Source organism: Nilaparvata lugens, chromosome 11 (assembly GCF_014356525.2).
Source record: "Nilaparvata lugens isolate BPH chromosome 11, ASM1435652v1, whole genome shotgun sequence".
In the NCBI taxonomy this organism is placed as follows: Eukaryota; Metazoa; Arthropoda; class Insecta; order Hemiptera; family Delphacidae; genus Nilaparvata; species Nilaparvata lugens.
In genome coordinates this window covers 7,089,482-7,105,231 of record NC_052514.1, presented here as the reverse complement: position 1 = coordinate 7,105,231, position 15,750 = coordinate 7,089,482, and the positions used below count along the sequence as shown (strand labels likewise).

At 34.5% G+C, this 15,750-nt stretch overlaps 1 protein-coding gene across 1 annotated transcript in view; it reads right to left on the bottom strand.

The window, feature by feature from the left end:
• The window catches only part of LOC111052218 (thyroid adenoma-associated protein homolog), a 41,184-nt gene that overhangs the window by 7,235 nt on the left and 18,199 nt on the right, over positions 1–15,750 (bottom strand). The window contains exons 10-15 of the mRNA XM_039438190.1: positions 13,601–13,794; positions 10,631–10,784; positions 8,364–8,519; positions 7,119–7,266; positions 4,968–5,164; positions 1,723–1,883 (exon numbers count right to left, since the gene is read on the bottom strand). Coding sequence (XP_039294124.1) covers positions 1,723–1,883; positions 4,968–5,164; positions 7,119–7,266; positions 8,364–8,519; positions 10,631–10,784; positions 13,601–13,794 — 1,010 coding nt within the window. The remainder of the gene's footprint in view (positions 1–1,722; positions 1,884–4,967; positions 5,165–7,118; positions 7,267–8,363; positions 8,520–10,630; positions 10,785–13,600; positions 13,795–15,750) is intronic.

Genomic DNA, 15,750 nt, shown 5'->3' with positions numbered 1-15,750 from the left:
ACGCCAATATTAGAGTAAAAATCAGACTATAGAATTATTCATCATAAATCAGCTGACAAGTGATTACACAGATGTGTGGGGAAGCCAGTCTATTGATTTATTTCCATAAGGTCTATAGTTTCAATCAGGTACTTGTGGATGAGAATACTGCGTGAGGTCTACTGTTCACAGAACTAATAGTATTAAATTATTCCTATAGCTATCGTATAACTAAATATTGTAGATAAGAATAATCTATTTACAAAGTCAACAAATATATAATATAATTAAAATACACACGAATTGTGAATCGGAGACGTGGGGAGAATGTGCTTGCCCGAAACTAAAACAGGAAAAAGCGGTCAAGTATTTGGGGATTATGGTAGACTGTCATCTCAAGTGGGACATGCATATGGAATTCATTTGTAAAAGGCTAAAATTTATATCTTATATATTTTACAAAATCCGTAAATTATTAAATATACAGGAGTTAAAACTAATTTATCATGGATACGTTCAGTCAATTCTGCAATATGCGTTAGGAGTATGGGGGGGAACTTATGATTACATAATAAATAGGATTTTTGTCATTCAAAAAATGATAATAAAGACTATTCTGAATAGACCAAGAATTCATCCAAGCAGGGACACATTGATGAATTCAAGGTAATGACCATACGCCAACTATATATTAAAAAAATTCTCTACTACATAAGAAAAAATAAAGATAAATTTACAATAAGGAATAATCTAGCCACATATAATTTCAGGTTAAATTTTCATAATTTATTCAACATAAATCACACTAACCTAACAATATTACGTCGACAATTAAATTATTTAAGCACAAAATTAATTAATTTAATCCCAAATGGTATGCAATTTTTAACTGTGGATAGACATGGGGCACAGATAAATAAATGGATAATTGAGACATTTTTCTTTACTCTCGATAATATTTTATAATATACATTTTTTCAACCTTGTTTTTGTTTACTTACGTGATTCTAAAATTTTGCCATATTTATTTTTATTTATAATAATAAAATAATATTTGATATAATAATATTGAACTGATGCTCACGCCCAGCGGACAGGATTTTCCTTGCTGGGTTGTTGCCTTAATGAATAGATTTTGATTTAAATATATTTAATTTATAATTTTTGTTTTGATTGTATGTTTTATTTTTATTTCTATGAATTTCTTGAATAATTTTTTGTAAATTGTATTGATGGCAAATAAAAAGAATTGAATTGAAAAAAAATTGAAAAAATATCAATGTGTACTAACGTATTAGATATTAGTAGATAGTCTAGATTAATAAAATTAATCAGAAAATACCAATAAAAAAAATTTTAATAAATTAATACATTTAATAAATAAAATACCAATTAATAAAATTTTCAGAAATTTGACCCAATACAAAAATAATGAAAAAGAAACATTTTATACTGTCCAAAATATAAAATATAAGATACGTGCTACATCACCCGAAGACGCTACGGCGGACTGAAACGGTCTTAATGTTTACGGCGGACTGAAACGGTCTTAATGTTTACGACGGTCTGAAACGGTCTCACAGTTTGCATGCGGGCTATTCATGCCACACTACATTTTGACAAAAAAATGAACTACAACACAGGGTAAGATTCATAGTTCTTTTGTTCTCTTTACTTTCTTTATGAACTAGTGTGTATATTTTTTGGACCTCTCTGTAGTGTTTATTATTTTTAACCCAGTACCTGATAGCCGGTTTGTTGGTGATCGTTAAAATATGTTGTCCAGCTTCGGGGATTTTGACGAGTGTTGCCAGTAGATATGCAGCTGTCACACTGTCAGGCGGTCGAATACCCGAAGCCAGTTCAACGCACTTCTCAAACGTTTCTTTCACGCAATCCTCCTTCTGTCATCGAACAAGTGAACAAAAATGTGATTAAATTATACAACAAAACGTTCAAAAAGAATTGAAGTGTGTGTAATAGAAAGCTCTCTACTTCAAAATTGATAGAGCTAATTATAATAACTTTATTATTAAAATAATAACAATCCAACAGGAAATAATGATTAGGCTGCATCACAAGGGAATCTATAACATACACAGATTCTTAATAAGCATGCGCAAACGTTTTGTTTTATCCATTCCGTTCTCTGTGATAACGTTTACTGAGCAATGTAACAGGAGTATCGTGAAACAGATACTTGCGTGATTTGTGTTTGTAATGAAAAATATCGGAACACTTCGAATAAAACCAGCATAATGCCATTTCAAAGCGAAAACCAAACTTCCTAACCTATATCATCTTTGAAACATCAATAAACAATATCGGTAGCTCGGACATTTTTTTCAATATCAACAACAAATTATATAATAACTTTGTTCAGCTTCTTTCTTTCTCAATCTTATTATTCTATCTAATTAATTATTGGATTTATTTTTGTACCCCTCTGTAGTGTTAATTATTTAAACCCAGTACCCGATAGCCGGTTTGTTGGTGATTGTTTAATACATTACATCTGGTTGACCAGAATGGTGTCAGACAAGTCAAGGTGCTGAAAAAATGTTAACAAACCAACGATATTTCTTGAAATTTCAGTCAAAATTCAAAACCCAATAAATAAGTCTCTGAATTTATGGCCAAAGTTAAAATAGTCATTCAGACTATAAAAGCACTCATTCATTAAGAATACTTCCAGTTGTAATATTACATTTTTTCTCAATTAAAATCGAATCTTCAATTCAATATCAATAAAACTTAATAGCAAATATCGGTGTAATCAATATGCAAACTTAACATTTTACCGGGAATTTATCAGATGCACTTGTGTTGAACATCCTACTGTAACAAAGTTCTATTTCTGAATTAACAGATAATTCTAAACAACATAAAGGGCAAATAAATTCAAAATAACTTTTAAAAAATAAAGTTTTATTGAGTATAATAAATGAAACTTGTAAACTTTTATTCTTTATTAGTTGGCAATCGATGACGTGTCTATGTATTGTTTGGGAGCTTTAGGTGCTTATTCTAGGTGTTTCTCTCAGACATTTCTCTCATGGAAAAATGGCTGCTGGCTTGTAGAAGTGTTTTTAGTTCTCTTGAAATTTTTCTATAAAATTGAAATTTAAAACGTTTTAATTGAGATCTGAATAATTTTATTGTGTTCTAAATTTGTGTTGAATGTTTTGTGTAACTTTGAAAGCCTGTAGCCAAATATATAAGCTCAATATGAATAGATAAGTATTTTAGCTTGTAAGAATTTTCTGTCTAAGTATCAAATGGTTTTGTTCAGTAAATATTTGTTGTAAATTGCAGTATTATGAAAATTATAATTTGATTTTCTCTGAACTGGACTTTTCATTCATAGCCATTAAATCCGTTCATGATTTATCAAGATATTAGAAAAAAATTGGAACCGATGACTTTCCTTGGGTGATAGGTGAAATACTATCAAACCTATTTGGATAAATTTGGTAGCACGGCACAGTCTATGCTTGAACTCATTCATACTTGCATCTCCCTCAACTGAATTGTTGAATCTGGTATATCTTTCTACCAATGTAACTGGGATTTTCAGCATACAAAGATCTTCTTCTTCATGTGCCGTATCCATGGCGGAGGTTGGCTACCATGATGGCAATTCACTCTGCTTACTGCTGACTTGAAAAGTTCATTTGAGGTGCACTTGAAAGATAACCGATAGAAATTTAGAAAAAACGCTCTTATCCAGTGTATTATATTCATGCTTCTGGTTCATAATATGAAGTGACAACCTCCTAGCTAATTTCTACCTTTAATTTATTCTTCTTTCAAAGTTTTTTAATAGTATTCACTCCCAACGGGCTGGATTCTCTTTGTATGGTTAACTTAGTACCATGTTATACAATATGAGTATCAATATTCATATAATGAAACTTACTACCGGTATACAATAGAAATTTTATTATCAGTATTTCAGTTACATGAACCTTAAGGCTGTGCAAAGGCTAAAACTAAACTTTCTACTGGTGATATTTTTCAAAGTTTTTTTATTTTTATATCATCAAGCTATCAAAATGAAAAAGTTTTCTCGGGAAAGCATTTTTTTCCGATCATTACTTTTTGAGATATGAGCGCCTAAAGTTTAAATTTTTGGGACGGAACATTCCCAGTACGGTAAGAGATAAATCCATGAGATTTAGAGGATAGATTCTTCATGGAATTGTTGGTCTAGTAAGCCAAAACTTTTCTGAAAATATCAATTTTTGAGAAAGTTATTCAATTTAGCCTACCAAAAATGACTATAAATAACTTAGTTGAGTTATTTTTGGTCATTTTTAGTAAATTGAATAACTTTCTCAACAATTGATATTGTCAGAAAAGTTTTGTTTTATAAGATCAACAATACCATGAAGAATCTATCCTCTAAATCTCATGGATTTATCTCTTACCGTACTTGAAATTTTCTGTCCCAAAAATTTAAACTTTAGGCGCTCATATCTCAAAAAGTAATGATCGGAAAAAAATGTTTTCCTGAGAAAACTTTTTCATTTTGATAGCTTGATGATATACAAATAAAAAACTTTGAAAAATATCACCAGTAGAAAGTTTATTTTTAGCCTTTGCACAGCCTTAATGTGAATAAGAACAAATGCAATATGTTTTTTTGAAAATAAGCATTTGATATTTCAGCTTATTCTCGTTCTTGAATCAAGTTCAACCCATAGAAAATTCGAATGTACTGAAAACACTTGGAATGCTTTTGGACAGCAGGCTCACTTCCGTGCCACATATCAGTAAAATCTCAAAAAGTATATTTTTATCACGAACTACAATAAAAATTTCTCCACCTGGTACTGGACATACTTCATACTACTCCCTAATAGATTCGCATTTGGTATACGGCATTGAACTCTGTGGTAGCGTCTCTCCGTAATCCTCACAAATCAAATCAAAACGTTTCAATTCATGTTTCATAGAAACTTTACCTAAGTTTACATAGAACTTACATCAAAGTTGAACAAATGTGCCGGCATACTGATAATCAATTCGCTAGCAAGACATTTATTCTCTTCATAAGTGTCAGTCAGCGATAGAAGCAAAAGTTTAGCATTTTCCACAGTATTGGCAGATTCACGCCAAAGGCTTGTTTTCAGAATCATTTGCAGAATTGATAGCGCTGTACTTCTCCTGTGTAAACTCGCACCTGAAAAATGATAAAAACAACTGAAAATGGAATTCTAGTAGGCTGCCAATAGCTGAATTCATACAAACTCTTATCATAGACATAATATATACTGTAATTATTATGTATATACAGAATATTATACGGATTATATTATAAAAACGGACTAGCAGACTACTCGTGCTTCGCTACGGAACTAAACACTTGTTTAGAAAATACATCTATATATGCAGCCTATATAGATATAAAATACAACAATATATTTTTCTTCAATTTCACTTTCCATCACGAACTGCTTGTTAATGATCACTTTTCAATTCTTTAGTTATGACCTAGCAGTCTGATAATATATTTCCATAATTAGAATAAAACTTTATATAATTCGCTTATCTATTAACAACATAATTTAGAATTATTTTGAAGACTATTCAATCCATTCTGGACTATTTAATTACATACAGTAGGACTATATTTAACTACTAATTGCTCTCTACTCATAGATGAGACTATATTTCAGGACTATATTTAACTACTAATTGATCTCTACTAATAGATGAATTAATGAATAATGATTTTACACACAAAACTTTAGATTCAAGCTAACAAAGACGGAATCAATTATTAAGATTGAATTTGAAGATTAATAGTTTCAGTTATTCTGTATAAGATGATTATCGTCGAACTATAATCTGTTCATTGACAGGCGAGACTAAACATAAAATTTGCGCTTGGGTAAAATAATATAAAAGTAATGACTGCTATTATCATAAATATAAGCAATTAATAGTTTAAATAATTATACAGAATGGTGCAGAGGAAACTCATGTTTTTCAAACCGCTAAGTACTCGGCGATGGGAGGAGATATTAAGGTGCGTACAGACTGTCGCTCTGCTCCGCAACCGAACGTCACTCCAGCAGAGCGATTGATGATCGACCGGCGAGCAACAGTGGTTCGACCGGGGAACGCGAGAAGATCTAACATCTTCCGTAACGTTCATGATGGGTGCGTGGGCGGTGCGACTGTGGTTCGATGGTGGTACGAGGGCGGTACGAGGGCGGTACGAGGGAGGAGCGTGCTCGGTGCGGGTTGGAAGCACGAATATGTGTACGCAGCTTTACACTTGAAAGAATGTTGGCAGCCGGCCCATACTATGACATGTCATTTCAGTCGTTATGGAGCGTGGAACGTACAAGATCGTGTGTTCGCTGACGAGCAGTTTTTCATAAACAATGAATCTGTAGTCACAATGCAACGTCTTTACCGTCAATATTTTAGAGTTGGACGTCGAGGTGCAGTGCCTGATCGTAATACAGTACTCCAATGGGTTACAGCGTTTAGAAGTACTGGGTTCTTTTATGAAAAATATACCACCTGATCTTCCCCGTTCAGTTCGTAATCTGGAAAATGAATAGAGCGTAAGTATAGTCTAGTCCTGAGACCATGTCGCCAAGTCGATCTTCTAGGACTAGTAACAACTGCCGTTCTGACTCGGTCTACATTTTCCGGTGTACGAACTGAATGAGGAAGACCAGGTGGTTTATTTTTCATAAAAGAATCAGTACTTCTAAACGCTGTAACCCATCGGAGTACAGTATTACGATCAGGCACTGCACCTCGACGCCTAACTCTAAAATATTGACGAAAAAGCGTTGCACTGTGACTATAGATTCATTGCTTATGAAAAACTGCTCGACAGCGATTTCACGATCTTGTACGTTCCAACGCTTCATAACGACTGAAATGGCATGTCATAGTATGGGCCGTCTGCCAATATTCTTTCAAGGACAATACCTCCTCGCATCGCCGAGTACTAGCGGTTCGAAAAACATGAGTTTCCTCTGCACCTCTCTGTATTATAAGTATAAGTATAAAAAAATCTGATATGACTTTTGTACACAAGCGCGAACTCTATGTTCTTGTCTCTCTTTTCGTTGAACAGTCTGTAGTTGAGTCTCAGTTTTATGTGAACCTACCTGGGAATAAATTGGCGAAACAGTACTGAACAAGCCATTCACAAAAATCGTTGTAGTTCTTCTCAACCGCTTCGATTTTCTCCTCATCGATTTTATTCTTTGATGTCTTCAGGAAGGTTTGCAAACTATCTTTCAATCTTGTCAAAAGCTGGAACACATAAAAAACAGGTGATAAAATAGATTGTTGAAATTCTATTTCATAGAAACGCACTAGATACTGCAATAGAGAAAAGATAGCATAAAACAGATAGGCTACCTTTAATTTAACCTGGAGGGCAAAGGTTGAATAAAGTAAAATGAGAAAATATCCCATAGGTCGTTCATGATCCGTTCATGATCACGTTCATGAATTTTAAGCTGATTTTTTGTCAACTAAAGCCAATTATTACAGTTGACTACTGCCTATTATTACTGTTTTGGGCGGGTAAGAGTGTAAGAATGACACAGTATGAGAGACTACCAGCGTCACATAGCTTCACCAAAAAGAACTACTCACTGGGACTATCGGCTTGAGTTGACATCGAACTCTGGAACATAAACGCCCTATACCATGGGGTATCGTCTTGTGCTATCTTTTCTCTATGCTATCACAAATTACATCAAACTCATCTAACTGGGTCATGTTGCATGAGAAAATACAAGCAACTATTTTTTGTAATTTCCTATTCTAATTACCAGATGACTACTAGTATTATTAGTTTGTATTTTATCAAGCAGGGCCCAGTTAGATGTAATTTGTGATAGCATAAAGACAAGAAGATATATTATTTTACTCGTATGCTATCTTATTCTTGAAAATAAATAAATAGATACTGTCCATTTCTATAGATCAATCTAATTCAGATTTTTGATAAAATTTTCAGACTATTTTCAATCTAATTCTGATTTCTGTAGACCAATCTGTCCATATCAATCTATACACACAAATTACATTTAAATGAGAATAAAACATCTACCTAATCGCTTAATCTTATTCATACAAATTTTCTGGAGAAAATGGTTAGCTTCATATTAACAAAACATGGAAAGTTTAAATAGTTCACTTAATCATAAATATATTCTACAGTTTCGTAAAACTTTTTTGCGAAAGTAATTTTGTTATTCAATTTGGTTTTCAAACTTTCTGAACATTTATATGTATCAAACTTCGGGAAAGAGACAGTTTTGGGCTGTACCTGTTGGTCCTCCCACAATTGTTTAAATTGAAGATAGTGTACATTGAATTAATAAATGAATTTAACTCACCTTGCCAACCACTCTCAACATCTGGTGACGGGCCGCCACATTATTCTCACTTATGTTCAGTTCAAAGAAACTTTTCAAAAGCAGCAGCTCTTCCATAATAAACAGCTCTGTTGTTTTCTTACAATCCACCAAAAGTGTGAAGCATGCCAATCTAACCTGAAAATAAATTACTTTACTTTTATAGACACTATGTTATAGAAATAAGTTTACTTATTCATTACTTATTAGATAGGCTAGATTTAAATAGGTACAATAATAAAGAATTAATAAAAACGCAGGGTAAATGGTTTAGAATTGAGGATACGAGGATGGACACTGATATATTTTGTAATGACATGTTCAACTCCATGTACATGGCTTGAAGTACTTTATTTATATATTCAAATAAATACAGTAGAACTCCAATTATCCGAACTCCGACTATCCAAGACGCTGATTATCCGAATCACTTTCAAAAAAAATTGTCCAAGTAAAGTCTAAGTGCGCTATTATTCTTCCCCCCGCGAAGCCAGTGTTTTGCGCGTTCGCTCACTATTGCAAAACAGCTTACATTGACGGAGATGTTTAAACTTCTTCTTCTTCTTCTTCTTCTTCTTCTTCTTCTTCTTCTTCTTCGCCCATTGTGCCGTTTTCACGGCGTTGGGATGTTGCCTCGGACCCACCTCCTTCATTGGTCCCTATCCAAAGCCATTCTCTTGATTTGATTCATGGTCTTGCCTGCCTCTGGCTGCTGCAATCCGTGAAACTTTTTCCTCCCAACTTTCTCGCGGTCTTCCGCGATACTTACCGCAGTCTTCACCATAAATGATACAGTATCATCTCAACATGATACACAACACCATAAATTCATACAACACTTCCAAACTTTGAATGAATTCTACAAACCATAGGATTATCTTCTTATGCTATATTTTCTCCAAGGTATCACCATAAATGATACATTATCACCACAAATTATACAGTATCATCTCAACTTGATACACAACACCATAATTTGATACAAAACTTCCAAACTTTGAATGAACTCTAGAAGCCATGGGACATACCTTCTTATATATATATTTTCTCAAAGGTATCACCATAAATGATACGGTATCACCACAAATGATTCAGTATCATCTCAACTTAATACACAACACCATAATTTGATACAAAACTTCCAAACTTTGAATGAATTCTAAAAACTATCGGTCTTTTACCTCGCGCCCTGGCCTCCATGTATTGACGAGGCTTTCTTTCTTGAGGCATTCTCACAAGATGACCATACCAGGAGAGCGTTCTCTCTTCTATAGTTGTCTCTATAGATTTAACTTTCAGCTCCTCCCTAATAGTCATTCCTCACTCTATCCCTTCTAGTTTTGCCTACTATTCTTCTCAGCCATTTCATCTGCACTGCATTTATCTGACTATTTTCGTTTTTATTTAAGGTCCAGCTTTCTTTTTTATTTAAGGCTTTCTTTCTTGAGGCATTCTCACAAGATGACCATACCAGGAGAGCGTTCTCTCTTCTATAGTTGTCTCTATAGATTTAACTTTCAGCTCCTCCCTAATAGTCATTCCTCACTCTATCCCTTCTAGTTTTGCCTACTATTCTTCTCAGCCATTTCATCTGCACTGCATTTATCTGACTTTTTTCGTTTTTATTTAAGGTCCAGCTTTCGCTTCCATAGAGAAGGATGGGCTCTATGATTGAGACATAGACTCTAGCTTTAACTTCTCTACTCACTTCAGCCTTCCCAAAAATACCTCTGCTGAGTGAGTAGTATGCCTGTATAGCCTTCCGAGTCCTATGCCGTACTTCTTTCCTCAGCTTGCCAGTGCAATTAATATTTGTACCTAGATACCGGAAGTTGTTGGTCTGCTTCAATGGTTGGCCCTCGCATTCAACATGTATTGCCTCTAACTCCTGTTCTGTCCTCCCCACCACCATTACCTGACTTTTCAAAATAGGATACGGCTCAAAAGATTCAATTGGCAGTCAGAGAATGGAGTGTTTAAAAGACAATAATTTTTATTTCTAAACTTTTACATAAGTACAATTTATTTACAATTAAAACATATGAAAATATCATGTTTCTTTCATTTAATTCAATAAAAAATTAAGTGCAATATCAAAACTTAGCTTTTTTCTCTCAAATGGCAATTTAAAAAAAAACTCCGATTATCCGAATGGGTCCTGGTCCCCATTAATACGGATAATTGTAGTTCTACTGTAAATGAATAGCATTGCATTAAAAGTAAGGATGTTTCTCTGGCTCTACACATACCTGACAATTTTTGTCGCAAATCGCTTCCTGTAGGAACGAGTAGCCTGCCAATCCTCTCCATTTATTCACATCTTCTTCACTTGAAATAGTCAGTCCCCATTTGCGGCATGCTTGTAGGCAGGACAATGATACACTCCAATTACGTTTATCAGAGCTGGAACAAATAGAAAGTTATCTTGAAAAGTTGCATCACAAATTACAAAAAAGGTTTGTTGAATCAAATTGTCTTTTCTGAGTACCCTTTTTACTTTCTTTGCCCTAATACCATAGGTAAGGAAATTATTGTTTTCCAAAAAAAATTAAGGTACCCTAATTTCATGTTTTCTATACGTTTCAAGGTCCCCTGGGTCCAAAAAAATTATTTAGTCACGACATGCTCCGGCTATTTAATGCCAGTTTCAATCATTCTAAAACTCAGATTTATATTTTCATTTATATTGTTGAATTGAATCGACTTGAGGAGAAAAGGAGCATATCAAAATTTTTCATTTTTTATGGTTGAAATGAGTTGTTTACTGTGGGATACATCGATTGAAGTTGAAAGGGAACATGTCAGCATTCTCTTTATAAGAGAAACAGATATCGTATTTTTGCTGTACTGGAGTGAAAGGGAACTAGTCATGACACACATGTTTCCTTTCAACGCCGAACATTCGAAAATCAGCTTTTTTTCTCAGTTGTGATTTTTGTGCTATTGTTAGTTACCTTTGATTCACGCGTTGCTTTGAGGTTAGATTGCTTTCGGTTGAGATGTTTATTGTAAAAGTTGAAGAGTGATAATTTATAATATCATCATGAGTAAAAGAAAGTTAACAAAAAACTCCATTATTTCAAGGGGTGAATCTTATATATAAGTGCTTATACTGGATTAAAATTGTTGTCTTAAAAGAGTTTGCACCTGAATGACAAAAAACAATCTTGAAATTATCAATACTTTTATCTGTATTCAGTTTTTTCTCTCTCCTGAAAAATTCTGATTTTTGACATGTTCCCTTTCTCTTCAGACCGATTCAATTGTATTGTATCATAGAGCAAAGATAGCATAAAAAGATATCCTATGGCATAGGTCATTTATGGTCCAAATTTCAAGCCGATTTTTTAAAATTCATTCCGATTACTGTAGACTACTGTCTATTATGATATTACTCTTTAAGCCGGGTAAGAGTGTAAGAACGGCACAGTATGAGAAACTACCAGCGTAACATAGCTTCACATAAATACGTGGACTATCAGCTTGAAGTTTTTAATTCATGCCGATTACTGTCGACTACTGTCTATTATTACTCTTTTAGCCGGGTGAGAGTGTAGGAACGGCACAGTATGAGAGACTACCAGCGTAACATAGCTTCACATAACTACGTGGACTATCAGCTTGAAGTTTTTAATTCATGCCGATTACTGTCGACTACTGTCTATTATTACTCTTTTAGCCGGGTGAGAGTGTAGGAACGGCACAGTATGAGAGACTAACAGCGTCACATAGTTTCACCAAAAAGAACTACGAGGACTATCGACTTGAGTTAACAATGAAATTCGCAACAAAAACTATATACCATGGGACATTCTCTTTACGATATCTTTACTCTATGACTGTGTCAAGTACTTTTTTGAATCATCCTATAACCTATCAAGTTTGTTGTGTTGAGTTGTTTGCTATCAAGTGTGCTAAGTTGGGGTAAAAGAAACCAGCCGGGGCCGCCGAAAACAATCGATGAACAGGTAAAAGTTCTAGTGACCCTTCAGTGGTCGCCTATTGTTATTGAATTTCGACATTTTCGTGGTCTACTCCGAGGAATAAATTGGTGGCCCAGTCTGATTACTTGAAGGCATTTTCAGCTGTAAACCAGTGGTAGCCTACATTGATTGGATAAACACACACATTACTATCGTTCGTAAGTACAAATTTAGTCAAACTAAGAACGTATTATTATTTTTTTATAGATTACGTTCTTTTATACTTATCCTTACCTCCTATTATATTCAGTGTACATGATGAGACTAAATAGATGAGCACGAACACACGCCGTACGCTTTCCATAAGCTGATGCTATAATCATCATATTATACATAATTATATTCGATTATATGATTATTATATTCACACAAATAAATATAATACGCATATCATCAGCTGATGAATAGCGCACGTGGAGTGTAACCACGAATTGTATGTAACTCAAGTCAGTCTGTATACAGCTTATGAACAAGTTGAGTTTCATCAAATGAACCATTGGGAATAATATTCAATAACAAGTACTTGATCACTGATCATATTAGTAATCAATAATAGTATTCAATAATAAATTTTAGAAAATGCAAGTAACAGATGTAAGGTGCAAAGTAATAGATGAGTCCCTACTAGCTAAAAGTGCCTTCAAGAAAGGAGACGGGGCCACTTCGACTACTAAGGAGGGTAATGAAGCCGAATCAGAGGACAATAGAGTCGAGAGTTGGAGGTTGAACCTTTTTGGAACAATAGCCCAGTGTACAGGTAGTACAGGTAGTCTTGTTTCCTCAACCCCTAATTTGTATTGGAGTGTCTTGTTAGTTTTATATCCCGTACGTGTATAAGGCAATTCGTTTATTTATAATACTATAGATTAAAAAAACAAAGTACCATTTTTCAACATCATTTCATTCAAGTTTGTACAGTGAATGTTGATGTTGTGAAACGTTTCCATAATTGAAGAGACTTGAGAAATTGTCAAAAATCGACTTTATTTTAATAAAAATGATTATTTCACAGGAGCATGCTTTCGTGTGTGCTCACACTGCTCACACATCATCAGCTGTAAGTTACTGCTGAGAAATAAAATAATTTTATTTCTCGAAAAGGGAACTTTGATTAATGAATTTTGATGTAAATACGAGTAGCCCTTACCAAGAAAGTGAATAGAGAGTATTATTATTTATTGAATATTTATTTATAAGTAATTTCAATTGATATATTTTAAGTATCCTCCTCCCTACCTGAGAACACTGTTGACAATATGAGGCGAGAATCGAACAGCCTTGGTGAGCACCTGTTTGAGCCCAAACGGTTCAGTTTGGCCCACCTGGTCCTCCATGGAGGCAAGCAGCGGATCCAGCCACACTGCCGTCCAAGTGGACAGGTCCACTTCACCCAAGTGTGTCAGCATCAACTTCTCCACGCTGTTCACTGCCTGTCAAGCATTTCACAACTTCAATAATTATTTTATCATGCAATATGTTTTGATGTTTAGAATTTCAACATGAGTATAATTTGTGGATTTAAGTGAGATTTTAAATATTTTTTGTGATTGTGAAGGAAGATTTTTGTTTGGATTTATATTTTGAAATTGATCAATCTGATAAATTCAAAATTGTAGTAGATACATTTTTTTGGACTCAAAATAGTGTGTGAATTAAGTTATCATTTGCATAACCTTTAGACTGTGTATTCAAAATTAAGGTTTAGAACAGTTTTGGGCGAATGCCTGTTGTTTTACCTTAATTGTATTTGTATATGAATAAATAAAATAAATAATCACAAAGTTTGAATAACATACTATTTCTAAGGCCCGGTTGCACAAAAGCTTGTCAAACATTTCACACGTTCAACAGTCACAACATAGACTATATTAAGGCCCTGAAATTGATCAGATGCAGCCTGAGTGATGGAAAACAACATTGACGAATTTTACTGTTTTGTTGGGGTGAGAGTGTATGAACGGCACAATATGAGAGACTACCAGTGTCACACAGCTTCAAGGGAAAGAATATCACATGATCTATCGGCTTGAGATAACAGTAAGAGTTGCGACATAAACGTCCTATACCATGGGATATCTACTTATGCTATTGTTTCTCTATGGCACAACTATGAAATACGCCAATTATTCAATGAAGCAGACATAGTGGGTAAGATTAAAAGCAGAAGGTTACGGTGGACGGGACACATTCTGAGGAAAGAAGAAAGCGCTCTGACAAGCAGTGTACTGAGGAATAATCCTATAGGAAGGAGACCAGCTGGAAGGCCAAAAACTAGATGGTGGGACCAGGTCCGGAAAGATATGAGGAGGATGGGCCTAAAAGAGGAGGACGCGGGTGACCGAAACTTTTGGAGAGGCTTAGTTGATGAGGCCAAGTACCGACTGGGGTACGAGTGGCCACCGCAGTAAGTAAGTATTATTAACTAGGCCCCGGTTGCACAAAAGCCTGATAAATTTCAACCATTATCAAATGCTAACCAATCAGGGAAGACTTTTTTGAAAAGAAGTCTTCTCTGATTGGCTCTCGAAGCATTTAATCATGATTAAAACTAGACAGTCTTTTGTGTAACTGCAACTAAGCAATTCAGTCGTACGTAGTAAGCAATAGTAATAAAATAGTAAGTAATATCACTTGATTGACCGAGCGAAGTGAGGTCTAAGATTCAAGTCGACGGTTTTGCATTTCTCATAATTTTGCATTTGCATAATGTTTAAATGTTGCGCATTTACGGCGAACGCGGTAATATATTTTCATGAAATTTGACAGGTATGTTCCTTTTTTGTTTGCGCGTCGACGTATATACAAGGTTTTTGGAAATTTTGCATTTCAAGGATAATATAAAAGGAAAAAGGAGCCTCCTTCATACGCAATATTGGAGTAAAAACCAGACTATAGAATTATTCATCATAAATCAGCTGACAAGTGATTACACAGATGTGTGGAGAAGCCAGTCTATTGCTGTATTTCCATAAGGTCTATAGTTTCAATCAGGTACTTGTGGATGAGAATACTGCGTGAGGTCTACTGTTCACAGAACTACTAGTTATAAGTAGTAATAATATTACGTAATAGCAGTAAGCTATTTACGTTTTAGGAAAGACGAGGACTCATTACAAGCAGTTTGCTGAGGAATAAACCTATGAAAGGAGACCAGCTGACAAGCTGACAGCTGGGTTAGGAGACCAGGCTACTGTCTATTATTACTGTTTTGGCCAAGTGGACCACTAGCTCCGTAAACAAAGCTATAGTGCATGACAGGTGGTTGATGGTAACGTCAGCACAAGTAGGGTTCCTACACCAATAAAAACACTAGCTGATATAGATCAGCTGAAATCAATGAATTTTTATTGGTGTAGTAGCCCTACCTGTGCTGACGTCACATGAAT